This window comes from Odocoileus virginianus, unplaced genomic scaffold (genome assembly GCF_023699985.2).
Source record: "Odocoileus virginianus isolate 20LAN1187 ecotype Illinois unplaced genomic scaffold, Ovbor_1.2 Unplaced_Contig_5, whole genome shotgun sequence".
Lineage (NCBI taxonomy): Eukaryota > Metazoa > Chordata > Mammalia > Artiodactyla > Cervidae > Odocoileus > Odocoileus virginianus.
This window is the reverse complement of record NW_027224322.1, coordinates 2,725,616-2,752,737: the sequence shown is the minus strand read 5'-3', so window position 1 is coordinate 2,752,737 and position 27,122 is coordinate 2,725,616. Positions and strand designations below refer to the sequence as shown.

The 27,122-nt window shown below is 58.5% G+C and overlaps 2 protein-coding genes across 7 annotated transcripts in view; both read right to left on the bottom strand.

Moving 5' to 3' along the window:
• SNED1 (sushi, nidogen and EGF like domains 1) overlaps positions 1–19,169 on the bottom strand; it is a 77,886-nt gene extending 58,717 nt beyond the window's left edge. For all 6 annotated transcript variants that reach the window (XR_011486339.1, XR_011486338.1, XM_070463651.1 and 3 more), the window contains exon 1: positions 18,623–19,169. Coding sequence is in view for 4 of the 6 variants with exons in the window: in XM_070463651.1 (XP_070319752.1) it covers positions 18,623–18,835 (213 nt within the window). In the remaining 2 variants the exon portion in view is untranslated. The remainder of the gene's footprint in view (positions 1–18,622) is intronic.
• A 5,510-nt stretch (positions 19,170–24,679) lies between these two features.
• The window catches only part of CROCC2 (ciliary rootlet coiled-coil, rootletin family member 2), a 52,766-nt gene continuing 50,323 nt past the window's right edge, over positions 24,680–27,122 (bottom strand). Inside the window, 3 exon segments of the mRNA XM_070463596.1 lie at positions 24,680–24,767; positions 24,919–25,028; positions 25,632–25,805. Of these exon segments, the coding sequence (XP_070319697.1) occupies positions 24,680–24,767; positions 24,919–25,028; positions 25,632–25,805 (372 nt within the window).

The following is a 27,122-nucleotide window of genomic DNA, read 5'->3' as shown; positions in this document are numbered from 1 at the left end:
TCCCCATTCATTGCTCATGGTGCAAAGGTGAAGTGACGCAGCCACTTTGGAAGACAGTTTGGCAGTTTCTTGGAAAATTAAACATACTTTTACCACATGATCCAGTAATTGTGACTCTTAGAATTTAGCCAAAAGAGTTGAAAACTTTTGTCCGCACAAATACCTGCACACTGACGTTTACAGCAACTTCAAACACAACTGCCAAAACTTGGAAGCAGCCAATATAGCCTTCAGTAGAAGAATGAATAATTAAACTGTGGTCCGTCTAGGCAACACAATGTTACTCAGCACTAAAAAGAAATGAGCTATGAAATCATGAAAAAATACAGATGCAACCTACATGCATATTAAGTAAAAAGTCAGCCTGAAAAGGTTACATACTATGTGATTTGAACTATATGACATTCTAGAAAAGGTAAAACTGTGGAGACAGTAAAAAGATCAGTGGTCGACAGGGGTTGGGGGAGGGATGGAGGGAGGAGGACAGAGTGAAAACACTGTGTGTAACGCCGCATCCAGGGACACGCAGCACGAAACATTTGTCCAAATCCACAGGATGCACAGCACCAAGACTGAACCTGAATGCAAACTGCGGACTCTGGGTGATAACAATATGTCCATGTAGTTTCATCAGTTACAACAAAGGTACCCTCTGGTGGAGGATGCTGATAAAAGGGAGGTGGTCGATGAGGGGGCAAGGGGCATATGGGAAATCTCTGTACCATCCTCTCAGTTTTTCTGTGAACTTAAAACTGCTGTTAAATAATGGTCTTTAGAAAAAGACAACCCAATAAAGGAGGGCAAAGAGCTCGAATAGGCATTTCTCCAAAGCAGATGTACAAATGGCTAATAACCACATGAAAAGATGCTCAGCATCATTAATTGTCAGGGAAGTGAAACTCAAAACCACAGTGAGAGGGACTTTGCTGGTGGTCCAGTGGCTAAGACTCTGTTCTCCCCATGCAGCGGGCCAAGGTTCAATCCCTGGTCAGGGGATTAAATCCCACCTGCCACAACTATAGATCCCGCAGTCTGCAGCTAAGATCCTGGTACAGCCAAATAAATAAAAAGAGAGAAATAAATAAAATATTGAGAAAAAGCACAGACTGAGATACTACTTGATAGCCACTACGATGGTGATCATGGGGGGAAAGGTCATGACAAATGTTGGTGAAGATGTTATGAAACTAGAGCCCTTACGTACCCTTGGGGGATGTAGAAGCAGCCACTGTGGAAAGGAGCATGGGTAAACACAGAATAAATGGGTAAACACAGAATAAATGGTTAAACACAGAATGAATGGGTAAACACAGAATAAATGGTTAAACAAACACAGAATGACTGCCCCAGCAATTCCACACCTGGGAATATATCTGCATTCACGCAAGAGAACCGGAAACATGTCCACACACAAGTGTGCACACAGATGTCCACAATAGCACTATTAACAACAACCAAAGGAGCAGGCAGTCCAGGTTTGCATCAATGAAGGAGTGGATAAATTAAAAATAAATGGAACATTTTTGGCAAATAAAAGAAGTGAAGTACTGACACTGCCCACAACATGAGTGAACCTTGAAAACATTAAGTGAAAGGAGCCAGTCACAAAAGACCGTGTGATTCGACTTATACAGAACATGCAGGATAGGCAAATCCATAGACACAAAGTAGATTAGTGATTGCCCAGGTCGGAGCGTGCTAAGAGCTGGAGGGTGGTAACTCGGGGTACAAGGTTGCTTTTGGGTTGAAGACAATATTCTAAGGGCAATTGTGGTGACAGACATACAGTTCTGAAAATACGTGAAAAGCCACTGAATTGTAAGAGGGTGAGTTGTAGGGTTGTTGTTCAGTCGCTAAGTCATCTCCAATTCTTTGTGACCCCATGGATTGCAGCAAGCCAGGCTCTGCTGTTCTTCACCATCTCCCGGAACTTGGTCAAATTCATGTCCATTGAGTTGGTGATGCCATCCTACCATCTCATCCTCTGCCACCCACTTCTCCTTTTGCCTTCAATCTTTCCCAGCATCAGAGTCTTTTCTGATGAGTTGACTCTTCACATCAGGTGGCCAAAGTATTCGCACTTCAGTTTCAGTACCAATCTTTCCAGTGAATATTCAGGACTGATTTCCTTTAGGACTGACAGGTTTGATCTCCTTGCAGTCCAAGGGACTCTCAAGAGTCCATGGTCTCCAACACCATTGTTTGAAAGCATTAATTCTTCGGTGCTCAGCCTTCTTTATGGTCCAGCTCTCACATCCATATATGACTACTGGAAAAACGATAGCTTTGACCTTATGGACCTTTATCGACAAAATGGGTGTCTCTGTTTTTTAATACTCTATCTAGGTTTGTCGTAGCTTTCCTTCCAAGGAACAAGCGTAGATTTTAATTTCATGGCTGCTCTCACCATCTGCAGTGGTTTTGAAGCCCAAGAAAATTAAGTCTGTTACTGTTTCCACTTTTCCCCCTTCTATTTGCCATGAAGTGATGGGACCGGATGCCATGATCTTAGTTTTCTGAATGTTTAGTTTCAAGTCAGCTTTTTCACTTTCCTCTTTCACTTTCATCAAGAGCCTCTGTAGTTCCTCTTTGCTTTCTGCCATTGAGGTGGTGTCATCTGCATATCTGAGGTTACTGATATTTCTCCCAGCAATCTTGATTCCAGCTTGAGCTTTATCCATCCCAGTGTTTCGCACAATGTATTCTGCATATAAGTTAAATAAGCAGGGTGACAATATATAGCCTTGATGTACTCCTTTCCCAATTTGGAACCAGTCCATTGTTCCATGTCCGGTTCTAACTGTTGCTTCTTGACCTGCATACAGGTTTCTCAGGAGACAGGTAAGGTGGTCTGGTATTCCCATCTCTTTAAGAATTTTCCACAGTTTGTTGTGATCCACACAGTCAAAGGCTTTACTGTCATTAATGAAAGCAAAAGTAGATTTTTTTTGGAACTCGATTGCTTTCTCCATCATCCAGTGAATGTTGACAATTTGTTCTCTTGTTCCTCTGCCTCTTTGAAACCAAGCTTGTAATCTGGAAGTTCTCAGTTTACTTACTGCTTAAGCCCAGCTTGAGGGATTTTGAGCATAACCTTGCTAACGTGTAATGAGTATGGTTATATGGCAGTTTGAGCATTCTTTGGCATTGCCCTCGTTTGGGATTGGAATAAAAAAGAATGCTGGAGTGGGTTGCCATTTCATTCTCCAGTGGACCACGATTTTTCAGAACTCTTCACTATGACCTGTCTGTCTCCGGTGGCCTGCATGGCATGGCTCACAGCTTCACTGAGTTACATGAGTCCCTTCACGGGGTTTCCCAGGTGGCTCGGTGGTAGAGAACTCACCTGCTAATGCAGGAGACACGAAACACATGGGTTGGATCCCTGGGTGGGAAGCTCCCCTGGAGGAGGGCATGGCAACCCACCCCAGTGTTCTGGCCTGGAGAAGCCCATGGACAGAGGAGCCTGGCGGGCTTCAGCCCCTGGCGTCACACAGAGTCAGGCAGGGCTGGGCGACTGAGCACACAGCTCAGATCCCTTTGCCACAGACTGTGATGCAGGAAGGGGGAATTGTAGGGTGTGTGAATTACATCTCAGTGGTGAAGATGAAAGAGAAAGAGAGAGAGACATGAGAAGGAGGGGGGCAGGCAGGGGGCGGCGGTGGGCGGTGCTCCTGAGCATGGGCCTCTGGGGGCGGCCTTGCAGGGAGGGGGGCGGAGGGGCCGCCGCTCTGCCGCCCCCTCGTGCTCCTGTGCTGGGGTGGACTGCCGCTCCGCTGTGGGCCCCTAACTGCCATGCTCTGGAGGAAACAGAAGATGCCCGGGTCCTGTTGCTGGGGCTTAGATGGGTTTGCAGTGGGGGCAGGACCCTGTGGGTGGATCTGGGCCACGTGGCCTCTGTGTGTGGAGTGGGATCTGTCGGGGAAGTGTCTGGGGTCTCCTCTGAAGGGCCCCGCATGTGCAGAGGGGCAGGCACATGGCACAGACCCCTCCCACCCCGACCCCAGAGCCTGCAGCAGCAGGACTTGGAGCCGGGAACCCAGCGCAGAGCCGCATCCTTGCCCTGCCAAGTCAGCGCCCGCTGCATCCTGTGTAAAACTCGGGACGGTGCCGCTCCCCGTGGGAGCTTGCAGGAACAGCGCGTGACCCATGGGGTCTGTGACTCTGTCCCCCCCATCCCCCACTGGGATGGGCAGACTTGGACTGGACCACTGACAAGGGAAGGGCCAGCAGGGTGGGCGGCCAAACAGAAAGGGCCGGCTCGGGTTCACCACGCACAGCAGCCGCTGCCCCAGCATCCGGGGCACAGCCCTGGCTTGGTGCGACCTCGAGTTCCAGGGGATCCCCCGAAAGCCTGCCTGATTCACACACAGTCCAGCTGAGCTGGACCCGATGGCATCCACTGGGGGGCAGCAGCCGTCCAGCCCCAGCCCCCTCTGGGGAAGGGCAGTGGGCAGACCCATCCTGCTCCAGCCCCGACTGCGGGGTGGAGGGTGTGCTCTGAGGGTGCAGAGCGCCAGGTTTGTCCTCACCCGCAGCGGGGGTGGGGGCGGGGGCTTCTAAGGTTCTGCTGACTGCTGTGTGCAGGGCCAGACGGTGAACACACTCATCTGGGACCATGGTCTCCATCATACAGGCTTCACTACTCCTTTGTTTTTATAGCCCTTTAAAAAGGCAAGCACACTCTAAGCACCGGGGTCACACAGATGGCCTGGGCCGGGTTCCATGGCCGTGCTTTAGGGGACCCAGCTGCGTTCCCACAAGTTCACATGCTGACTGGCTGCTCGGAGCCCTGGCGGCCACCACGTGCCCAGGGTCACTGCCTGACCTCGCAGAAAGGCCTGCAGCCCGGTGTCCTGGGGCGGCTGCCACTGGACCAAGGGGGCCCCTCCTGGGCCCACTGCCATGGCAACAGACCGCAGCTGCTGTTCTCATGGCCCGGGCCCTCGGGCGGGTACCCAGGGGTGTCTGTTCTCTGACGGGACTGGTGGGGATGCCCCGAGGCCCTCCTGGGGCCAGAGACGTGGCCACCACCACGGACCCGGTGAAAGGAAGGGCTCTGCATCCGGCAGCAAAGCCACCGCTGCTTGCCACGCCTGTGGGCGCAGATGCTGGCCCGTCGTGGCCGGGGTGGGCGCTCACTGCTGTCGACACGCTTCCATGACAGTGCTGCCCTTCCAGCTTCACCTGCCTGCTCTGGCCACAGCACTGCCAGCATCCACCCCCTGGAACTCTGTGTCTGGCAGTGACAGGGGTGTCTCAGAGGCACCCCTGCCTCCGCAGAGGTTGGAGTCAGCGGTCCGATGGGCACCCTGCCTCCCCACCCTCTGAGGGCACCTGATGTCACGAGCCCGTGGCCAGCCGCCTCAAGATCACCCCAAGGTCTTCTGCCCTGTCCACCCTGCTGGCCCTGTTTGCTCACAGAACGTGGCCCCAGGAAGGGTCTGGCTCTCTTTGGCTGCCCTCTGGGCAGGGGCCAGGGCAGAGGGAGAGCATCCCTCTCCCTGACCACAGCGCTGCCCAGCCTGGCTGGTGCCCTCCCGTGCAGCCTGCCTGCAGGGGCCGCGGGGTTCCGATGATCCTCTCTGCGGGATGACATGGCTCCCGGTCATGGAGACACGGTCACTCGGCTGAGAATACTGAGTTGTCATCCGCAGGCCCTGGGGGCCGCTGAGGGGGATGTAAGGTGTATGTTCAGTTCAGTTCAGTTGCTCAGTCATGTCTGACTCTTTGCGACCCTATGGACTGCAGCACACCAGGCCTCCCTGTCTATCACCAACTCCCGGAGCTTGCTCAAACTCATGTCCATTGAGTCAGGGATGCCATCCAACCATCTCATCCTCTGTCATCCCCTTCTCCCGCCTTCAATCTTTCCCAGCATCAGGGTCTTTTCCAATGAGTCAGTTCTTTGCATCAAGTGGCCAAAGTATTGGAGCCTCAGCTTCAGCGGTGTCTGTAAATTTATACAAATGCTGCTGCTTCTGACCCTGAGCCCCCTGGGGAGAGGCCTGGGTGTGAGCAGCAGATGGCGGGGGGTGAGGGGGTGGTGCAGGTGATTAACGTGACCAGGACGGGCACGCTGGCTTCGTGGCTGCTAAACCTGCTCCTGAGCGGGGACCCCTTGGCTCTGGGTGACGTCTCCCCATCCTAGATCCAGTGCCTGAAGCCCCCTGGAGTCAGGCAGCAATCGGCTGCCGACCTGCCTGCGCTGGGCTTGCGGCCCATCTGCAAGCTCTGAAGATGGAGGGAGCTGGGGTCACACACTGCCCTGCTGCACCTGCCGCCGCGGTGCGGGCCCTGCCCCCACGGGAAACATGCTGGCGCGGCCTTGTCTCCATCTCCCGGACAGGAGCTCACACTTGTGCTCGGGGTCTGCTGTGTGTAGTGACTGAGGCCACAGGTGCTGGGCAACATGGCCTCGGTCCTTAGCCACACCTGTGGGCCAGGAGGTCGGAGTCAGGTCTAACAGACCCTGGATGAGAGCCTGAGTCCCCCCACGTCTGCAGACAGGGACGGTGATGGGGGGATGGGCCGGGGGTCTGCCTGTGCCTGGGGGCTCCTCAGTGTAGGCTGGGAGTTGCCTCTGGGCCCTCCCGTGGCCTCTGTGATCCCTGGGGAGGGTGTCTGAGGTCAGGGGGAGGTCTGCACACAGTTGGGGTCCTGGTGGACGGAGGCCTGGCCGTGGAGCACTCCGGCCTCTGTGGGATCCACGCACAGCTGGCTGCACCCACCACCCGTGGCAGAAGCTCCTCCCGCTGCTGGGAGTCCCGAGGGCAGCAAATCCCCTGGATTCGGTCCTGGCCTCTGCCGGCCCAAAGAGTCGGAGAGGTGGGCCGAATGGCAGACTCGCGTGGAAATCTGAGTGTGGCCCAGAACCAGAGGGAAGGTGGGCCGTGAGGGAGGCGGTCTGCATGCTTTGCTTGTCCGCTCCCTGCCTGGGCTGGGTCTTGAGCTTGTCTTTGTAGAGACTGGCCTTGGACAAAGTGTGGTCTCCCCTGGGGACAGAGGCAGGCTTGCCACAGAGAGGTGGAGTCCCCAGGCCCAGGGTTTCCTGGCTGTGATGCAAACCCACAGTCTGGGTTCCATCTGCCTGGGTCCCTCCGTGTGGCCTCGCGGGACTGGAGAGCCAGGGACACCAGTGCGAACCACATGGTGTGCTTGCTTCGCCATGGGCACGAGCAGCTGCCTGGGAACCCTGGGCCTCGGGCCGCCTCCAGGAAGCAGTGACAGGCTGATGCTGGCATGTCAGGAAAGGACCATCAAACCCCAGAGCTCAACAGTTTTATGCTGATAACCTTGAAATTGTATATAAAGTGGATATTCCCCTGAGAAAAACAGCTTACCACTTGTGAGTGGAAACAGACAACCTATTTTTTAATATATAATCATAAAGAAATCTAATTAGTGTTCAGAATTTTCCCACCAAGAAAGCTCTAGGTCCAGGTGGCAGCTCCAGTGAGTTCTACCAAACATCCAGGAGATAAGCCGAGAGGCGCATGGACTCTTCCAGACAGAAGAGCTCATTCTACAAGGCTTGTATGACCTTGATGGCAAAAGTTAACAAGGCCAGTCAATAATGGGCCAATCACACATATAAAGTCTGCTGAAATATTAATGCATTATTAGCAAAGTGAATCCAGCAATATTCTAAATTGGGTAAATAATTAATCATTACCAACTTGGATTTTTGTTAGGAATGCAAGTGTGCCTTTACATTAGAAAATATTAATTTAAATGACCAATTTAACAGATTAAATGTGAAAATCATATAATCATCAATCACCTCTGTAGGCATAGAGATGGTATCTAGTAATAGCCAACATCTACATGTGATAAAAATTCCCCAAATATGAGAATAGGTATATGACTATCTCTGAGAATCTCCGGGCAAGAATACTGGAGCTGGTAGGCAGGGCTTCCTCCAGAGGATCTTCCCAACCCAGGGATCAAACCCACATCTCTCATGTCTCCTGCATTGGTAGACAGGTTCTTCACCACTAGCGCCACCAGGGAGGCCCATGAAGGGACATCCTAACTTGATAAAAGGGCATCTTGAGAGCAAACAGGAAGAAGCAGCACGTTTAGTCGTGAAACGTGGACCACTTCCTTTTTGGGGCCCTGCTAACACTACACTACCTGTGTCCTGCTGGACACAGGTATCCAGTCAGCACAGCAAGGCAGAAAATGAAACCAAGCGTAAAATGATTAGGGATGAAGAAATGCCACAATCACCAGTTGCAAATGCCATGAACTCGAATGTGGAAAACCCAAAAGAATCTGGATAAGGTAGTAAAATTAATAAGGGGTTTGGTCTGGTTTTAACTATAATATTATAGAAGGTAAGAGCTCAACTGGGATTCTGCATTAACAGAATGTTAGTAGAAGTAAGTAGAAAAGAAACGAAGTAAAGACACCATCTATGTAGTACAGAAAATATCAAGTCCTCAAGGATAAATCTAACAAAAAACATGCAGGTATTCCCTGCCATCAGTTCTAAAACTGTCCTGAAAATATCAGAGGTGATCTAAATAGACACAGAAATGTGCCCAAGCATGCGCACCTTCGGGCAAGGGGATGCGGCCAAAGGGGCTGCTTTCCTTCACGTGTGCGTATGCAGGGGCACAGGTGTGCGCGACAAAGCCACACAGCAGTGAGGCTGTTGGGGGGTGGGAGGATGACTGGAAATGTATTCATGCCTTGGGGTGAATTTTTAAAATAAGGCACAGAAACCTCTGACCATAAAAATAAAGATGGATTCATTTACCACATTAAACTCAAGTGTGTCTATTCACCCAAGATGCAACTATACAGAGTGAAATAGGTGCACGAAAAAAAGGGAAAATCTATTCACAACGCTTGTGACCCAGTGAAGATACAGAACTCTCATAAAGTAACATGAAAAAAGCAAACTCAGTAGAAAAGGGAAAAGACTTGGTGCATTTACAAATGAGGAAATCCAGTGCTCAGCCTCAGGAATAAATAAGAACATCAGGACCGCATTTCCACTTGCCCACACCTTTGAGTCAGGGTTGGAGTGGCAGGTGCACCCCCTCTCCCTGCAGGGCCCACCCTTACACCAGCACCCACGTGCACTTGCACACGTGTTCAGGGATTTTCGCAAACAGCACCAGTAAGGATGGTCTAAAAGTAGGAACAACCCCAAAAGTCCACCATGGTGAAACTGATGAGCAACTTTAAGATGATCTATGTGTTAATAATTAAAATATTAAATAATATATTTTAATTATCAGTTCAGTCGCTCAGTCGTGTCTGATTCTCTCGTGCCTGCCACACTCCAGGCATCCCTGTCCATCACCAACTCTCGGAGCTTGCTCAAACTCATGTCCATCGAGTCAGTGATGCCATCCAACCATCTCATCCTCTGTCATCCCCTTCTCCTGACTTCAGGTCTTTTCCAATGAGTCAGTTCTTTGCATCAGATGACCAAAGTATTGGAGCTTCAGCTTCAGCATCAGTCCTTCCAATGAATATTCAGGACTGATTTCCTTTAGGATTGACTGGTTTGATCTCCTTGCTGTTCAAGGGACTCTCAAGAGTCTTCTCCAACACCACAGTTCAAAAGCATCAATTCTTCGGTGCTCAGCCTTCTTTATAGTCCAACTCTCATATCCATACATGACTACTGGAAAAACCATAGCTTTGACTAGACAGACCTTTGTCAACAAAGTAATGTCTCTGCTTTTTAATATGCTGTCTAGGTTGGCCATAGCTTTTCTTCCAAGGAGCAAGTGTTTCATGGCTGTAGTCACCATCTGCAGTGGTTTTGGAGCTCAAGAAAATAAAGTCTCTCACTGTTTCCATTGCTGTCCCATCTATTTGCCATGAAGTGATGGGACTGGATGCCACAATCTTTGTTTTTTGGATATTGAGTTTTAAGTCAACTTTTTCACTCTCCTCTTTCACTTTCATCAAGAGGTTCTTTAGTTCTTCTTTGTTTTCTGCCATAAGGTTGGTGTCATCTGCATTTCTGAGGTTATTAATATTTCTCCCAACAATCTTGATTCCAGCTTGTGCTTCATCCAGCCTGGCATTTCGCATGATGTACTCCGCATATAAGTTAAATAAGTAGGGTGACAATATACAGCCTTGGTGTACTCCTTTCCCGATTTGGAACCAGTCTGTTGTTCCATGTCCTTCTAACTGTTGCTTCTTAACCTGCATATAGATTTCTCAGGAGGTAGGTAAGATGGTCTGGTATTCCCATCTCTTGAAGGATTTCCCACAATTTGTTCTGATCCACACAGTCAAAGGCTTTAGGGTAGTCAATGAAGCAGAAGTAGATGTTTTTCTGGAACTCTCTTGCTTTTTCTATGATCCAACGGATTTTGGCAATTTGCTCTTTGCTCCCTCTTCCTTTTCTAAATCCAGCCTGAACATTTGGAAGTTCTCGGTTCACGTACCGTTGAAGCCTGGCTTGGAGAATTTTGAGAATTACTTTGCTAGTGTGTGAGGTGAGTGCAATTGTGCAGTAGCTTGAATGTATTTTAATTGTAAATAGGTAGACAGAATATGGATGGAGGAACCTAAACAATTTGGAGAAAGGCAGGTGCAGGACTACGACCTCAGCAGGAATGTGGGGGCGTGGTTAGGGCGAGTGTGCGGGTGGGCGGGGCGAATATGAGGCGTGGTCTTGGAGGGCGTGGAGAGCGTAGGGGCGTGGCTGGCTGGCGGGGCCTGAGCTCAGAACCCGCATTGGGGCGGGTCCCGCTCTGAGCCTGGGTGTCTGTTAACGGAGTGGAGGGTGAGGAGCCGCGCTGGAGGGGGGACGCAGTTAGGAGGACAGGAGGCCAAGGCCGCGGCCGCAGGGTCCCGGGGCTGGGCCACCTGCCGGAGGACCTGCCCGCCCGCCCGGCCCGCATCCGGCACCCCCCGCAGCTGGCCCGGCCGTGTGGCTCCGCCGACGCTCCGCCAAGTCTCCTTCCTGCCTTTGAAGCCTGGGCTCAGGTGCGTGCGGCGTGTGCAGAGGCCTCCGGCCTGCCCGCCAGCACTTGGCCGCCTCCGGCTCCCTCTCGGGCCCGCCTCAGATGGCTGCCGCCCTCCCTACGGGGTGTGGGCCAGGAAGGAGGCAGAACAAGCCGGCCCTGTTCCGCTGCCAGGGCCCAGCAGGGCCGGGACCGCGGTGGGGAGGCGCAGGCCCCGTGCTGAGCGGCCAAGCCGCTGGCCAGCGCTCCCACCTGGACAGGGCCGTCCTCGGACTTCCTCGGTCCGCAGAAGAACACCCCCGGGCGGGGCAGGGTCCGGGGGTGTGGGGACCCCTGCGGGAGCCCCAGTCCACCCCCACCCTGTGTTTGCTCCCCTTAGGGACCTGCAAGTACAACCTCCACAAGATGTCAGTCTTATTATTTTTCTACTTACGCTAGCACTTGGTAAAACACACAACAGAGATAGAAAAACAGGAGAAAGGATTCGACCAGGACCCCCTGCGAGGGCCCGCACCACCTCAGTCGCTGATGGATCAGAAACCCAACATAGGCCTGGCTGTTTGCCGGGGTCCTGTACCCACTGTCTCTCAGGGCCTGAAGCCAGCGGAGGTGGCGGTCTGCCCGCTCCCTCCACCTTGGGGTGCTGGCAGAAAGGCACGGAGACCCCCGGGGCAGAAAGGGAGCAGGACACTTGGGAGCAGACTGCAGGACTTTGGCTCCAAAGCCCCTCCTGCCCCTCACTTCCCTGCAGTTCCTGACGTCCAGGGCCTCCCCGTGGCCACCCTCCAGTCTTCCCAAGCCCAGGCAGGCCTTGGGGACAGTGCTGGCTTTGCTGTGCTCACCCACAGTAGGGTCCTCTCCGGGGGTCTAAGCACTGGCCCCCGGGGGTGGGGCTCGCTCCCAGCCGCCCCCTTACGGCGGTGTGGATGGAGCCGACCACGTGGGGCAGCAGCCGCAGGTGCTGACTCCTCCCCTAGGACCCCGGTGGGGTCTTGGTGGGGGAGTTGCCCGTCCCTTGGGACAGACCCAGGGCCATGTGCAGCAGGAAGGTGGCCCGTGGGGTGTGGAGGAGGCCTGCGCTTGACTGGGGGTGTTTGTGGCCAGGAAGGGGACTGACAGCAGGGCTGGCCCTCCCCTGACCCAGAAGAAAGTGCAGAGACCGCCTGGTGGCATTTCCGACTTGGATAAAGTGGGGAAGGAGTGGAAATGTCCTGGAGACTCTCTCAGGCCACTTGCAGCTGGAAGTGTGTGACGTGTGTCTGGCTGGTCCCTGAGCTGGGCAGTTTGGGGCTGGCTGGAGCCACCCTTGCTGGGTAGGGGCTGCTCTGGGCTGGGCGGGCCGGCCTGGAGGGGAGCGGGGGTCCCGAGGCTGCAGCACCCAGCTCTGCAAACATCAGATCCCAGAGGGCGGGGCCTCGGTTCCTGCTTTGACGTCTCTGCCAGAAATAAAACAATAAAGCCCCAAGGCCTTTTATAAGCTTGTTTTGAAAAATGTAGGCATGTCTTTTATTTCCTGGCAGCTTTCTGGGGAACCAGGATTCCTTCCACAAGCACAGCTGGGGACTGGGGTCCTGCTCACAGGACAACTGTGGGCGGGGCCCAGGGTCCTGGGCAAGGTGGGGCCCTGGCTACCAGAGCCCGCAGAGAAGAGGCTGGCCCTCCCTCAGCAGCCCGTGTGCCGGGCGGGCCTCTCCTGGCCGCAGGAGTGCCAGAGCGGCCTGAGGGGGCCAGAGCCACTGCCATGGTACCAGGGTGAGGCCTGGGGGTGGGCAGAGTGCTGGCATCAGGGCCTGCGGTGGGTGGGGATTGGAGAGAGTTCCCCAGAGGGTGGGTTGGAGGACAGCCCTCCCCCAGGCCCTCCTGGGCTGCCCGCCCTGCCCCTCCTCCGCTGTCCAGGCAGGGCCTCCCCGTGACTACCCTTTGGTCTCCTCCCGGGCCTCGTGGCCCTGCCTGTGGCCCTGAGCCCAGGCCTTTGAGCCCCTCCACCCGGGCGGCCTCTCCAGGAGGGCCAGGCCCTGTCCTGAGCCTCCGGCAGGCCTCACCGCCCCCCACCCCCCACGCCCCCCAGCAGACCACAGCTCCTGCTCCCCTCCCCGCCCAGTAAAGCCACCTTCTTCCCTCACCTGTCATCCCTCGGCCAGGTGTCCCCCAGGACAAGATCCCAAGTCCCCGGGGGCCCTGGACACCGCGGGGACAGCAGCCGGCACGCAACACAGCCTGACTTTGCTGGCCTGAGCTCTGTGGCCCCCACGTGTCGCCTCCGAGTGCAGACCCGGTGTCTCTGCTCCCACGCCCTGCCAGGCGCACTTGGGACAGCGGTCACGCCTCTGGGATCCCAGCCCCCACCTCCAGCAGGCCTCTGGGCTGCCTATGCATTGCCCCCTCAGCCAGGAGCAGGTGGCAGGGAATGTTTGAGGGCCCAAGGGGGCGTGTCTGGCTCCAGACCCAGACCCTGGAGCAGCTCAGAGGACAGTGTGCCCCTCCTGTGGCCCTGGACTCAGCCCCTGGCGCTCAGACAGAGTCCTGGGGCTGGGAGCAGAGCACTGCTTCACACACAGTGGACGTTTCATGAAAGACATGGCCAGTTTGTAGAGGACTAGTTACAGACCCTGAGGTGCTGAGGCTGGGCCCCCTGCGCAGGAGGTAGGGGGGTTGTCCAGCTGGGCAGCCGCCCAGTCTCAGAGCTACAGGAGTGGTGTCCTCTCGCTTCTTCTGTCCCAGGGCCTGCCCACTGCCCCCACACCATTGTCAGCTGGACCACAGGTGCGCTGTGTGGCCTGGAAGCTGGGGGACCAGAAGCAGTGCCCTCCAGGCTGACTCAGTTCAGGCGAGGAGCCCCCTTCACCCCAGAGGAGGGTGTGGATAAGGAACTTGTTGTATGAAAAGGAAAGAACAAAAGACCTGGACAAAGGTGTGTGTAAGCTGGACGTGCACTAGAGCATCCCAGGAAACAGTGAGGCCACCCACACAGTCCACAGCTCATAACTCGTTAAAAGAATTACTGTCAGTGGCGCTAGTGGTAAAGATCCTGTCTGCCAGTGCAGGAGACATAAGAGACGTGGGTTTGATCCCTGGGTTGGGAAGACCCCCTGGAGGAGGGCATGGCAACCCACTCCAGTATTCTTGCCTGGAGAATTCCATGGACAGAGGAGCCTGGGGGGCTACAGTCTATAGGGTCGCAAAGAGCTGTAACTTAGCACTCATAGCCACAGGATGGAATATTATACTGTCAGCAGAAGCAGGTTTTCACAGCAAATTTAAGGCATTGGAAAATGCTCATGGTGTAACACTAAAAGAAGTGTGCAGAATGGGAACTTGTATGACAGGCAGCCCCAAATACATTTGACAACACATCAGGAGGGATTTTGCCAAAACACTTAGTGTGCTTGTTTCGGAATGATGGAATTGGGGTGTATTGTCCCGAAGATGAGAAGATGAACAACTGACATTTACAAGGCTGCTTCTAGGAGCTAACTCTCCTCCAAGGCTGGGCGAGCACCGTGAACAAACGCGACAAAGGTTATTTTAAAACTTAAAATTAAACACTGCAACTGGTTTGTGTCCCCTCCTTGACTCAGCTCTGGGGCTCCATCAAGGTTTCGAGATGAACACATAAAAGTGAATCAGCGACAAGTCCATAGTGAGTGAATGGTGGGTTGTCTGGGGTGTAGTGTGGCCAGCTGGCCGCTTCTAGCATCACAGACCCTGAGAGCTGGGACGGGGCCACCTGAGCTCTCCCCAGCCAGGCAGTCTTGCCTCCCGGTGAGGGTGGCGAGGTATGTGCCCAGGGCTCTGGGGTTCTCATGGGAAGGCCTTCCGCAGGGGAACGAGGTGTCTGGTAGAAAGTCAGACTTATAGGAAGCCTACAAGACACGCCTCACACTTTGGATCCACACTCAGCAAACACTAGGATTCTACCCTGCCTGCTTGACCATGTTCTCTCTCCTGCTGCACAGACAGGTGTTTCCTGAACCATGAAAGGCTCTTGCAACAGTGATGGCCTTCACCCCCTGAAGCCGATGGTGTGTCCATCCCTCTGCAAGGACGTTCCCTGATGAGGACATGCACGGCAACCCAGCGCTGGGCACGCAGGGCGTCCTCTGTTTACATACCGCATCGTGTGTTTACTCACGTCGGTGTAAACCCACTGACTTCTCCTTCCTTAATGGACTCAAGTCTGTTACTCCCACTGTTTAAACGCCTCACTTGTCCCCTGCAGCTGCCAAGAGCCCCCGGCCGAGGGCCTCTGTGCCCTGTCGCCGCATCCTGATCATCCGTGGGTCACGCGCCTCCTTTCTGGAGCGAGATTTCCCAGATTAGTTTCCATCTTTTCCTGCAGGTGTCTGGGAGCTGGGATCCGGGTGCTGGGCCTGTGAGTGGCCAGGGGGTCATGGCTGCCTGCACTCCCCTCAGTGCACTGATGTCCCCACACACCTCCGTGCACGCCCCCATCACAGTGTGCAAAGACAAACGCGTATGTGCAGTGGCCCCCTGGCAATCCTGGTGCAGAGTGGAGTCACCAGGCCGCCCCAGGACGCTCGCTCCCTCGACCCTGCTGGCTCCCCATCCTCCCCAGGCACCAGCAAGAAGGGAACATGGGCAGGGGCCCGGCCGGGACCCTCCCGGCCCACTGGGAGCTCATGCGTTTCAAAGCAGAGCTCGGTTGCCAGCCCTGCCTGTGTCTCACTGGTTTCGTCCGGGGGTCAGGGTGGCTCCTGCAGACGTTTGCTGGGCAGACGCCGTGACAGGACCAGGTGGATGCCTGTCACCAGCGGGACAGGCCTGCAGAGCCGGAGGACCAGGCTCTCGGCGGAAGCCCCTCCCCTGGGTGGGTGGTCCGAGGGAGGCTGGGCGGGACTGCGCCCCAGGTGGGGCTGCCAGCGGGCCAGCAGATGCCAAGTGTGGAGCCAGCCCTTGCTGGGGCACCAGCCAGGGCACAGGCCAGGTTGACGGCCAGCAGGACTTGCCTGGGGCTCACAGGGCTCACTGCCCGCCTCGCCCACATGCTCCAGTTCCCACCCAGGTTTGGCCCCCGGGGACTGGCACCAGGGTGCCCCAGAGACCAGGATGGGGAAGACCCGTGTTCAGTAGTCAAGGGGTCACAGCTCCGTGGGTGAGCGACCAGCAGAGGCTGGAAGAGCTTCTGGGGGGTGGGCGGGGGGCACACCAAGGGGGGGGTGTACCACCTCAGGCATCACCCCCAACAGCTCAGTCTTAGAGACACGGCCACAGACCTCACGTCCAACATCTCAGCCAGCGCACCCTGGTAGCAGACTGTGGGCCCTCCCAGGGTGCCCAGCACCTTCACGGATGCTACCCGCCTGGCACTCCCTCCCGGGGAAAGGAAAAGAATTGCTGCCTGAGGCGCCATTGGGTGCCTGATGCCAGACAAGACAAGATGTCCCTCTGCGGCCTTCGGGGGGCTGCACCTGGCGGCTTCTACAGGGGCGTGGGGCCTCCGGCTGCCACCGGGCCCTCTGCCGGCACCTTGGCCCTCACGCCGCCCTGGTGGAGCCTGCCCCTCGGCCAGGCTGGCAGGCCATGGCACGGCCGCTTGTCCAGTTCCTGGCGAGGAGGGCTCCCCTCCGCGGGGTGGGTGCCACCGCCATGCTGGCCGGCAGTGCTGGCCTGGTCTGTGTTGAGAAGGGACTCTCGACAGTTCTCAGAGCCTGACAACTACCGCCTACAGCTGCTGTGGCAAGATGAGGGGGCTTTCTAGAAGGGGGCCACTCCGCATGCAGCAGCACTGGGTCCATTTCTCAGCGGAAAGCCAGGTCAGCTTTCTGGGCAGCGTCAGGGGCTGGGACCTGCCTTCACCCACCCATGCGTCCTCCCACTCCACAAACTGGCTCTTTACGGAGCACTGGCTGGGGATGAGGGGGCAGAGGCCAGGGGGCGGGGCCCAGCCCTGGAGGGCTCTCCCTCAGCCCCGTGCAGCACCTGGGCTGGGGGCTGGCCGCTGCCAAGCCCGACAAGGATCACAGCTGGGGGCTGGCCGGGATAGGTCCTCTCGGAGGCAGCGGTCTGACCTACTTGCTTCAGAATAAACCCCTTTGCTTCCTGTCCCTTCCCTTCTCTTCCCTCAGTTCTAACCCTCTGCCCCACTCCCTGCTCAGTCACGGGGCGCGGGCAGTTATTTCAGGCAAGGTGTCCTCGAGAATCCGACTGTCTTCCCCTCTGAGCGGAGACATCATGAAGCGGGCTCTCTGTCCCCACGGCGGGTGTTGGGTCACGTCAGTTTTGGGAGAGAGCGCCTCTGGAGACACGTATTTTGTTATGTACCACAGTGCTGCTTTCTCGTGAAAGCAGGGGTCTTGCTAGCAGAGCTCTCCCCTTCAGAGCCCTTTCTCCCAGGTGTTTTGGCAGGGGTGGTGTTTTTGGTGAGGCAGTTAAGAGGGTCAACTGTTTTAATCATGTTTTCACCTGTGACTTGGAGCGAGACAGCTGAGTCTGGCCCACGTGCTCAAGGAGCACTTGGACAGAATGCTCTGGAAAGACGGTGCCAGCGTGGGTTTTCCCACTTCTAGGGTGTACGGGCCTCCCTGGCTCCCAGAGACCCAGAGCGCAGCTCTGCCCGCCCACCCCGTACCTCCGGAAGTCAGCCCGGCCCCTCTGTCCAAGGCTGGGCCCAGAGGGACCGTTTAGAGGGTGGCCAGAGAGAGAATGGCTGTCCCCTCCCACCCGCAGCGTCGGAGCGCCAAGGCGGGGAGAGGAAGAGGGGATGTGGGCTGAGCTGGGGTCAAGAGGGGCGGTGCTGATGGGGGTGAGTGACGGGCCGGGGGGTGGGGGGGGCCGATGATGGGGGTGAGTGACAGGGGGCTGGCTTGGTGGAGGGGGAGTTGGAAGGGGAGGGCGGGTGCCGGGGTGGGAGGTTACAGGACTTCAGCCCCGCCTAGCACTTTTCCAGCCAGGATTTGGGGGACAGTGGGGCGCCGGTGCATGGCCCCCTGAGAGAATGCTCGATGCAGCCGTGAGGCGCAACATTTCATTTCCTCGGTGGCCTAGGCCCCGCCCCCCTGAGCGGAGGTGCTGTTCTCGGCTCTAGCCGCCCCCACTCTCCTGCGCTCCCTCTGGGCATCTGGGGTGAAGGTCCGGGCTTGAGTGGTCCCCCAGGCCCAAGAGAGGGACCGGGGGCCCAAAGAGGACCAGCCTGCCAGGTTCCCCACAGCGACCCTGAAAGTCCCGGCAGGCCCCAGCCTTGGGGCAGTGAGCCTCAGGTGCCACGCGCGCGCGGGGCCCGCGTGGTCCTCAGAGGGGCTGGGACCTCGGCAGCCAAGCGAGGAGCTGAAAGGGGGGCGCGCCCCACTGGGAAATGCAGTCCGCGCCGGCCTGCTGCCCAGCGCTGTCGGTGAAGGACGCAGGACGGCCGACGGCCCACCCTGCGCAGGGTCGGCCCGCGACCCCAGCCCCGGGAGGGCGGGCAGGGAAAGGGGCAGCGGCGGGGCCCAGGTGGCCGGCCGGAGCTCGCATCCCCGCCCCGCCCGCCGATCCCTCGGGCCGCTGTCCGGCCTTGGCCGCCGGAGGAGGAAGCGCTGTCCTCACTCCACCTCTGGCCGCCGCGGTGCCAAGTTGCTGGCGGCGGCGGGAGTCGGGGCGGCGGGAGTCGGGGCGGCGGGCGGCGGGCAGCGGCCGGGGCGCAGCGCCCTCCCTGGCGCCCCCCACGGGCTCGGGTTACTCACGTAGAGGCCGGAGTGCTCGGCGCCGAAGAACGGGAAGGGCACGGAGAGTGGCCGAAGCCCAGAGCCGCCGTCGTCCTGCTTGGGGGTGACCGCGTCGCCGCGCTCCGCGCCGAACGGGTAGAAGTCGGCTAGGGCCACCGCGCCGTGCGCCCCGCGCGCCCCGAGCCCCAGGGCCGCGGCCAAGAGCAGCGCCCAGGTGGCGCCGCGCGGCATCGCCGGGGGTCGGCGGGCGGGGACGGAGCGGGGACACACACAGCGGGGACGCGAGCCGGACACAGCGGGGACGGAGCGGGGACGGGGAGGGACGGAGTGGGGACCCAGCGAAGACAGCGGGGACAGAGAGGCGACGAGGCGGGGACGCAGGGAGACGGAACGGGGCTTTGCGGTCAGCTCGGGCCGGAGCGAGGCCGCGGTGGGGAGTGACCCGCAGGGCCGGGCGGGCGTGCGTGCAGCGCGGCCGCGCCGTAGGTAGGTGGACTCCCTGGTCGCGCCCGCCCTGCCAAGCCGCGCTCGGGTCGCCTCTTTCGGAGGAAAGCGCCGGGCGGGACCGCGCTGGAGGCCGGACCCGCCCCTGTGGCCGCGATTTAAATATCCAGCCGGGCGGTCATTCGGGCCTGGGCGGGGCCGGGGCCGGGCCATGCAAATTAGGCGGCTCTTAAAGCGTCAGGCCGGGCAGCGGGCCCAGCCCTCGCCCAGCGCCCCCAGAGCGGCCCACCCCTTCCTCCTCCGTGGGTCCCCTGCCGCCCGCGTGGGGCCAGCCCAGAGGAAGCGTCTTGTCCACAAAGCGGTCCTGGAACAGACCCTCAGGCCTGCACGAGTTACTGGGCCCAGGGGGCAGGTTTCCCCCGGGGTGGCCTTTTCAGGCCCCTGCCCCCCAGGAGACCTGGCCACGCTCCTGCCAGAGTGCAGGGGATCAGGGGCCGCCCTGACTGGCAGCGCCTGGATGGGCTCCTCCGGAGGCAGCCAGAGGCTGGCCTTACGCTCCACCCTGTGCCCCAGCCCTGAGGCTTGCCATCCGGTTTTATGAGCGGAGGACCTGGCCTGGGCGAATGCAGGGCATGAAGAGAAGTTTCCACCCTGCGTGGCCTTGTCAGGAAAATCCTGGTGGAGATGGTTTGGGGACCTAAGGAAACCTCACAGCAGGGGAGTCTGGGGCGAAACCTGGGGAGAGCAGCCCTCTTCCAGGGTGCTGGTCCATGATGGTCTGAGGGCACGACGCCGTGTGGGCAGGGGCAGGACCTGGAGGGCCCACAACTGCGATTCTGTCTCCAGTCTGCAGCCACCCCGGCCCTCCTCCCGCCTCCAGGCCCACTGCCCTGAGAACCAGACCCTGAGTATTTGTTCCCACGGGACATCTGTGGCCCCAGTTCAGGGCCCAAGCACAGCGCCGCCCCCCTCCCTGCTCGCAGGCGCTGGTGTGGGCTGATGCGTGACCATGAGCCAAGCCCAGGGCCCTTGAAGACCAGGGTGCGCGGCTCAGAGATGAGCAGAGAGGAGCAGGGACAGCAGCTCTCGCTGGCTGGGACGTTTTTACACTTGGCTTCGTGCTTCTCTGTATTTTCTCAAATGTCTTCAACAAGCATGCATTGCTTTGCAGTCAGAGCAAGACACACTAAATGTGACTTTTAAGAGCTAGTGGAGGGGGCCTGTGTGTGTGAGCGTATGACTGGGGGGTCACAGGTTTACACATCACCCTTGTGATGTTTGTGCCCTCCAGGCTGGTATCAGGGCCAGGTGCCGAGTTTCAGGAGGCTCTCACTGTTGAGGCTGACCCCCTACTGGCACCACCCTGAGAGGGACCGTCCCTCCAGTTCCACTGTAGCCCCACCCTGCTCAGCTGTGTGAGGGCCGGCTCTGGGTCAGGCTCCTGCCTTGGAGACCCCCAGGGCAGCAGGACAACTGTGGCTCCAAGAAAGGAAGGATGAGAAAGGTCAAGGCTGCACATGTTTGTGGGAGAAATTCAGAGATGACATCTAACTGCAGGATCTGCCCTGGGAACAGATTCCCAATTTCACACGGCTCTCAGCGGGAGCCGGGGGTGGGGGAACACTCGTGTGTACACACACGCACACATATACCAGCACACACACACCCCAGCACACACACACACATGCTGGCACACACACACATACCATCAAACACGCACATATACATACACATGCACACCCCAGCACACACTCACTCACACACATGCTTGCACACACATGTATGCCAGCACACACATCCACATCCACACACACACGTGCACGCATCCCAGCGCACCCACACATGTACTGGCACACACACACATACACACACACACACTTATACAGACACACACACACATGCACCCTGGCACACACACAGACACACAAGTGCACACACATACACTGGTGCACACACATATACATACACACACACCCCCTACACACCCCCCACACACATGTGCACACGCACCCACATACACACACCCCAGCACACATGGGCATTTCCATGAACCTCTCCCTGGCACTCCGTAGGCTCAAATGCAGCATGGGGAGGTGGGGGAAGCCCAGAGCCCAGCAGCACAGAGGTCACGGCCAAGGTCATGGGAGGGGTGTGGCAGCCTCGCCCTCCTTGGACGGAAGGAAGGTCGCTCCTGAGTCTCACTGGCAAAGGCCGGGAGGGGGCAGGACACGGCCACCACAGGGTCACTGGACGGCAGAGGGGCCAGAAGGCTGGTCCCTGTGGTGGGAGCCCAGGAGGACGTGCTTTTTCAATGTGGGCTTTCGGTGGGAACCGGGCAGCATCTGCCAGATGTGCGGTGGGTTCGGAGCCCAGCGGAAAGCCAGATCCTGTTTGTTTCCTCAGGGGGGAGGGCTGGTGGCCCCGCCCTGACAGCGAGATGGGGCAGAACTTCTCAGCTGGCACCAGCCACCAGCTGGGTGGGGGAACGTCCAGGCTGACCTTTCACCCGTGCTGGACCTGCCCACCTCCTGCAGGGGCTGCATGGGGAGCCGCTCCCCCCACTGCACTTCCTGCTCTGGGTGGGAGGCCGGGGACCCTAGCAAAGGCTCACTTCGGGGCTAAGTTTTGGGTTCACCTTGGCGCCTATGAGGGGGTGGGGCAGGGTGCACACAGTGGTGCTCAGCAGATGCGCCCAGGAAGGACTGTTTCTCCAGGGTCGGTGGGAGCGGCTGACCCAGACGGGGTCTCCACCCACCTCCCAAGGCAGTCCTCTCTGCACTTTGTGAGACGCCCGGGCCTGAGCCCTCCTGGAGAGCTGGTGCACCCGGTCTGGGTGGGGCCAGTGGCAGGTAGACCCCCCCGCAAGGCTGTGCTTCCCAGGCACAGGCCTGCTGACCCTCCAGGGCCCTCGCTCTGGGCCGTGTGTAGTCCCTTTTGGGAGACTGGGAGTTAACAGGAGGCTCCACCACGCTGGGCATTACATTTCAAACACACACACACACACACACACACACACACACTCCACAGGCAAAAAAGAGAAAAAAAAATCTCTTTTCCAGGTGCTAAAAATATTATCAGGAAATACTTTTTAGCAATGTGCTGTTTCAGGTTCCCCTCCGTACTCAAGGGTGCCTTTGTCTTTGCCACAGAAAGTCCACATTTATCAAAACCAAAATCGTTTTATCAAGCAGGCTCGCGTTTTGCGACTGGGAAACCTGAGCCTCCCCAACAGGCCTGTGCCATTTTAATTTAGGGCCTGAGTGTGTGTGCAATTTAGATGGGGAGCCCCGAGCCGGACTCAGGACACCCCAGGACCCCATGCCGGCCAAGGTGGGGCGTGTTCCCCCACCGGAACCTGGCCAGGAGGGCTGGTCCCTGCAGGGCGGGGGCAGGGGCCCCAGCAGGGCTGCTAGTGGCAGAAGCTGGCTGGCTGCATCCCCAACTCTCTCTCCTTCTCCCCAGAGCCATGGGGCTTCCACACAGGTGACACCCAGGGAGACCCTTACCTGCTCCAGGAATGAGGTCAGGAGCTCACAGAGCGTGGAGCGCAGGCAGAGTCCCGCTCCTGGGGAGGCCCGCCGGGTGCGGTCACGACACTGAAAGGCTGGCTGGGGCAGCTGGTGCACGGGGCACAGTTGGGGGCCTGGGTCCCGGGTGCACGGCCATCACGGGTGTGGTGACCATCAGACTTTCACACAGAAGCTATGTGTTCACCACTGGCAATGTTTAAGAAAAGTTTACTTCCATTAGAAAAATCCTTTTACCTAAACATACAACTTTATGTTGAACAAGTAAGAATAGTGTCTCCTACAACTTTATGTTGAACAAGTAAAAATAGTGTCTCCTCCATTGGTTGAACTTTCACTGAAATATAACATATCCTAGAGGGTCCCAGGCACATAAGGTCTCCCGGGAGCAGCCAGGCAAGGCGGGTCCAGGAATCACCAGAATGTCGGTCCAACCCTAGGTGGCTCGCAGGTCAGTGCTGAGAGAGCTCTCCGACCCCTCAGGTCCACTGAGCACCTCCTCTGCACTGGGAGCTTTGGTCCCAGATGTGTGACACCGAGTGACCAGGCCCGCAGAGAGGAGAGCGTCGACGCCGACTCCAGTCTCTGGCTGCCAGCTCCTTCCTCTCCACCCACGGCCCCGGGGCCCCTTCTCCACAGGGAGTGGACTGCCGGGTCCCTGAGTGTCGCACACTGTCTCACGGCCTTCTCCTCCTGTCGGTACGATGCTCTCCAGCGGTCGCCTGGGCGGCAGTGTCTCTGGGTTGCTCTTTGTTCTCTAGCCGGCCGCTGCAGCGGGTGGCCGTCTGGGTGCGTCTACCACCACTAACGCCTCGTTTGCCTGGAGCATCGCTGCTAGTGGGTCACCACACCCTTCACTGCACTCGGGGAGTTGGTGATGGACAGGGAAGCCTGGCGTGCTGCAGTCCATGGGGCTGCAAAGAGTGGGACACGACTGAGTGACTGAACTGAACTGAACACTCTTCCCCTCTGAGCCTGGGCCGAACTTCAGAATCCTTCTCAACACAGCCACCAATAATCGGACAGACCTGACAGGTGGGATGGAGCGTGTTTGGGACCTCTCTCTAGACACTGCTTTTGCACAGTTTACAACATACGGCCACCCCATGACTAAGTTCCATCCGAGAGGAGGCTCTGGCGGGACAGCCTGTGGTACAGGCTGGGTCTGTGTTGCAGCAGACAGATGGCTGGTGTCACACGCTTGGGCCACAGCTCACATGATGAGGGTGGGGGGGCTCTGCCAGCTTCAGCCCTCTCACCCGCCAGGAGCCCGGACAGGGTGCGGCTGGCACCTGTGCTCGAGGAATGTCCTGGGCTGGCTGGCGCCCACAGATGTTGTCAACATGTCACTTACAAAACCAGAGGCTGTTTGGAGCGGAACTAGATCACCCTGACCCATGTTCATGGGAAAAGAGAAAAATGCTAACAGGTGAACCGGCCCAGCCTAAGATGGCTGCCTTGGTCTCCGTGGCAACCAGGGCTGGATTCCCGCAGGAATTTTCCCAGCGTTTATGGGCTGGGAAATCGGGTGGTTCTCTAACAACTCTAACTTTTACACCCCAATGCCTCTTACGGCCAGTGAGTCACGGGGACCGGACTCTGAGTCACTTCCAGCCACCTGCCACCGTGACGGCCCTGCAGTTCCTGGAGTCGGAGTCGGGCCGCCTCTGGGCGCGGGGAGGTGGTGGCTGGGCCTTGCAGGACATTATGTTTTTGGCGCCAGTTGGTGGAAATGTTCTCCACGTGTTTCCCTGTGTTTACAGAGCTGAGGGCACGGAATGCAGCCCGCGGTGCGGAAGTTGGCCTGCCGGGGCCTGGCCCGGTCAGCACACCCACCCGGTGCCAGGTCGGACGCGGGCCACAGGGAGGCCCCGTGCAGCTGGGGGAGGGTGGGGGGCGCATCATAGAGCAGGGCCCAGAGCTCGGTCCACGCCCGCCAGAGAGAGCCCGGGGTCCTGAGGGCCGCGGGAGCTTGGCGGTCAAGGGTCAGAGGGCGCTGCTGACTCCAGGGCGCCCCTCGAGCTCGGGGCCCTGCTGAGCAGTGGTTCTGCTGCCTGCTGGTTGGGGCTGGAGCAGCCCGGCCACCTGGGCTTGGGAGCTGGCTTCACTTCTTGTCCCGGAAGGCCTGGCGGAGGCAGGCTCGCCGCCACCGCACGTCCCGGTCCAGCGGCTCCCTCCGGCCGGCCGGCCACCTGGGGACAGGCAGGAGCTCAGGAGGGCGGGCGGGCCCCATGGCTGAGCACCGTGACCGGAAGGACTGGGAGGCCATGCTCCCCCACTCCCGGAGAGGGGTGTGCCTGCAGAGAGACTCCAGGCAGACGGGCAGACGCACCAGCAGCCCACGGGTGCTCGGTCCTACCTGCGATCAGGGCCACCACCACCACGTCCTCGGGACCGAGGTGACCGCCCACCCCAGCGGCTGGGGAACTGAATCCATGTGGCCTGGAGGGACACTGTCAGGGGGCGCAGGCTTTACTATGTGTCCGGGTCCCTCAGGTTCCTGCTCTGGGAAATTGGGGTTTTGACCAGGTGGCTCCCTGGTGTCTGAGAGCTTGGAGCCCGTGGGGCAGCCCCAGTCAGCATGTGTGTGTGTGTGTGCGCGCATGCATGTGTATGTTTGCGTGCACGGGCACACACATGCATGAGTGCACACGTGCATGCACATACATGTGCATGTGTGTCATGTGTGCGTGCATGCGTGCATATGTGTGCATGTGTGGGGGGCAGAGTTACATGCTCAAGGCTCTGTCCTGCTTTGTGCCCACCCCACCCCCTGCACACACTGCTGACCTGTCCCTGACTCTGGAGCTGCCACGGTGCACTGTGCCAGGTGCGTCTGGACACTTCACACCCAGCGACCTCTGACTCCGGGACTGTCCTCACCCCTCCTGATAGGGGACAACGGTGGCATGGAGATGGTGGTGACCTGCCTCCGCCCCTCAGTGAGGGTGGGGTGACGGGAGGACAGAGTGGGGGCCCCGGGGTGGCCTGGAGGACCTCAGGTTGAGGCTGGGCGGGCACAGGCCCCCCTTCCCTGTGCACCCCTGCCAGCCCACCTGCCCCTCCAGCACCTTCGCCTGCCGCTGCTGGGCCCTCTCTCGGGACGCTGGGGCCTGTGCAGCCTGTGGTTGGGCCCTGTGCAGGCGCTCGGCCTCCAAAGCCTGGGGTCGCTGGTGCCAGATGGCCAGCTCCTGGAGCCGCTGGGTGTGCTCCAGCTCTGCCATCTGGACCTGGGGGAAACCCCAGGCGCCTCACTGCCCAACCTGGGCTGGGCTGCACAGAGGCCCAGGGCGTCCAGGTGGCCCTGCTGCCCTCTGTGGGGGTCCAGGTCCTCGCCTGGACCGGCAGGTGGGCTCGGGGTTTTGTACACATGTTTGACCTATGGGCCTTGTCTGGGCTGGAATCCCGCCCACAGGCCTCCAAAGTGAGCCTTGCGCCTGCTTTAATGGTGTCCTCCTCTCCACTTGGCTGGACTGTGGGTACCACAGGCATCACGAGCTTGCCCCTCCCCTACTTGCCAATGCCCTGTCTGGTGACAGGGGGGCTGTCAGTGGGGAAAGGGCAGGCACCCCCAGTACACACGGAGCAACCCCCAGACCTGCCTGCAGGCCTACCTGACCTGTGTCTCCCACACTGCCCCCTGTTCTGGCCCATGCACTGGCTTACAGGTCCTTGACTGTCCCCCCAACTCCCGCAGGGCCCATGGAACCCTGAGACTGAGGGGTCTCCCTGAGGGAGCCCCTGTCTGGGGCTTTGTCTCCGCACTGTTCTGTACTGGAGAGGTCCAGCCTGTCTGTCCCATGTGTGAATTCACACACATGAGACAGACCCAGCTTCCGGGACCCACACCCACCTCGACACTCAGCCCCCGGGCCCACTGTGCCCATAGTCTGCCTGCCTGGGAACTGCCCTGGTTGGGCACAGCCCTTCCTGGCCCCCCCCCCCCCCCCCCGCCGCCACACCCCACAGAGAGGCATGCAAGAGCTGGGGTAGATGCTCGGCCATGAAGGAACGCGTGGTCTTTGGGGGAAGGTTGAGGGGCTCCTTTTGCCCCCGTGGGGCTGGTCCCTTTGGAGGAAGCAGCTGACACCTAGGGCGGACCTGGCCTGGCCATCGGCCATCAGGGCAGGATGGGAACCTAGGCCCCGAGCAGGACCCGCCTCCACTACTCAGGCTCTGGGCCGGGTGGGGCAGTGGTCAGGGGCCACCCAGACGGTCCCTGCTTCTGAGCCCCCCCGCCCCGCCCTCATACTGGACGGGCCTGGCCTCTGGGGGCCCTGGGACGAGGCAGGCGGGTCTGGAGGCAGAGGGCCGGGGGCCGCGCGGCAACAGGAAAGGGCCCCTTCTTCTTCAGGACTGAGGGAAGCCAGAGGCCCCCTCCACTGCAAAAGGGGGTCCTGTTTCTTTAAAACCCAGTCACACTTCTGGATGCGCATGTTAAAAAGAGGAGAGAAAAGTGAAATCCAGAATAAATAAACGGCTGCATCCGGGTTTCCCCTCCTGAGACACCAGTAAAGGGTTTATGGGCTTCGGGCCCCTCACAGCTG